Source organism: Alexandromys fortis, unplaced genomic scaffold (genome assembly GCF_014885135.2).
Source record: "Alexandromys fortis isolate MF-2015 unplaced genomic scaffold, M_Fortis_MF-2015_v1.1 scaffold_675, whole genome shotgun sequence".
NCBI classification, from domain to species: Eukaryota; Metazoa; Chordata; class Mammalia; order Rodentia; family Cricetidae; genus Alexandromys; species Alexandromys fortis.
In genome coordinates, this window is record NW_026068560.1 from 44,360 (window position 1) to 45,356 (window position 997).

At 55.8% G+C, this 997-nt stretch overlaps 1 protein-coding gene across 11 annotated transcripts in view; it reads right to left on the reverse strand.

The window, feature by feature from the left end:
• Positions 1-243, reverse strand: part of LOC126495861 (H-2 class I histocompatibility antigen, L-D alpha chain-like) — a 37,256-nt gene extending 37,013 nt beyond the window's left edge. For 7 of the 11 annotated variants that reach the window (XM_050133444.1, XM_050133439.1, XM_050133438.1 and 4 more), the window contains exon 1: positions 92-243. In XM_050133444.1, coding sequence (XP_049989401.1) covers positions 92-164 — 73 coding nt within the window. In that variant the 5' untranslated portion in view covers positions 165-243. The remainder of the gene's footprint in view (positions 1-91) is intronic. The other 4 variants (XM_050133436.1, XM_050133435.1, XM_050133434.1 and 1 more) reach the window with 1 other exon arrangement.
• Between the last annotated feature and the right edge of the window lie 754 nt (positions 244-997).

Here is a 997-nt window from a genome sequence, read left to right on the forward strand (position 1 = left end):
GGGTCCGGCTGGGCCACGCGGGGACGCGGCTTCCCCGGTGCCTACCCCGCCCTCCCCGCAGAGCCCGGTTCCCTCCCGACCCCGCACTCACCCGCGCGGGTCAGGGTCGGGGCCAGGGCGGCCGCCAGCAGCAGGAGCAGAGTGCGCGGAGCCATTGCCACCATCTCGGATCTGCGGAGACTGAGTTCCGCGGTCTGCGTGGACTTTATAACCGGTGACCGCGGCGACGCTGGTTAGTTCCCCGGGATCTCGTCACCCAATGGGGGTGAGACCCGCCCAGTTGTCATCAGTGTCCGGGCAGAAGGACCTGACCCGGGTTAGGAGCTGGAGAAGTGAAACTGGGGACCGGGGAATCCCCAGCCCTGTGCTTTCCCACCCAGACCTCACCGCCTGGGGACTAAGACTTTGAACCCAGTGCTGCGGGATGGAGCGCTGTGTGTCATGGTGTCTCTGAGCCGCCTGAGGCCAAAGGCTCCTCAGGTCAGTCAGGATGAAGTTTCCAGGTAAAATACACACAGCACTTAAAATGGATGTTCACGGAAACAGGTGTTGTCGGAGTCCTGGAGGGTGCGGGGCTGCTGTGGATACCTGCATCGTTAGGTGACTGGAGTTTTTACAGCTCTGATTAAGCACTTTCGACACACTGTGTTATATGTGACTCTCCCTGCAGGAAGGAGGCCCTGCTCACCTCTGCTTTCACTTTCTACTTCAGTTATGTGCGGCTGCGATTTGAAGACAGCAAGTAAAAATCCAGAGAAACAAAAAATTAATAAATTTAATTTTTCTCCACACTATTGAACCAAATGCGACCTAGAATATCCAGTGTGCACTGTGTCGTGAGAATCACCCTCTGTCCACACTCTACATGACTGAGGAATTCAGAAGCCAACTGTTATCAGATCCATTGTCCCACAAGCCTGTGACGTTCCTCTCTCTCATGTCATCAGCTCATAAAGTGAGAGTGAAGGTCAGAGAGAGAGGGAGAGAAAGAGAGAGA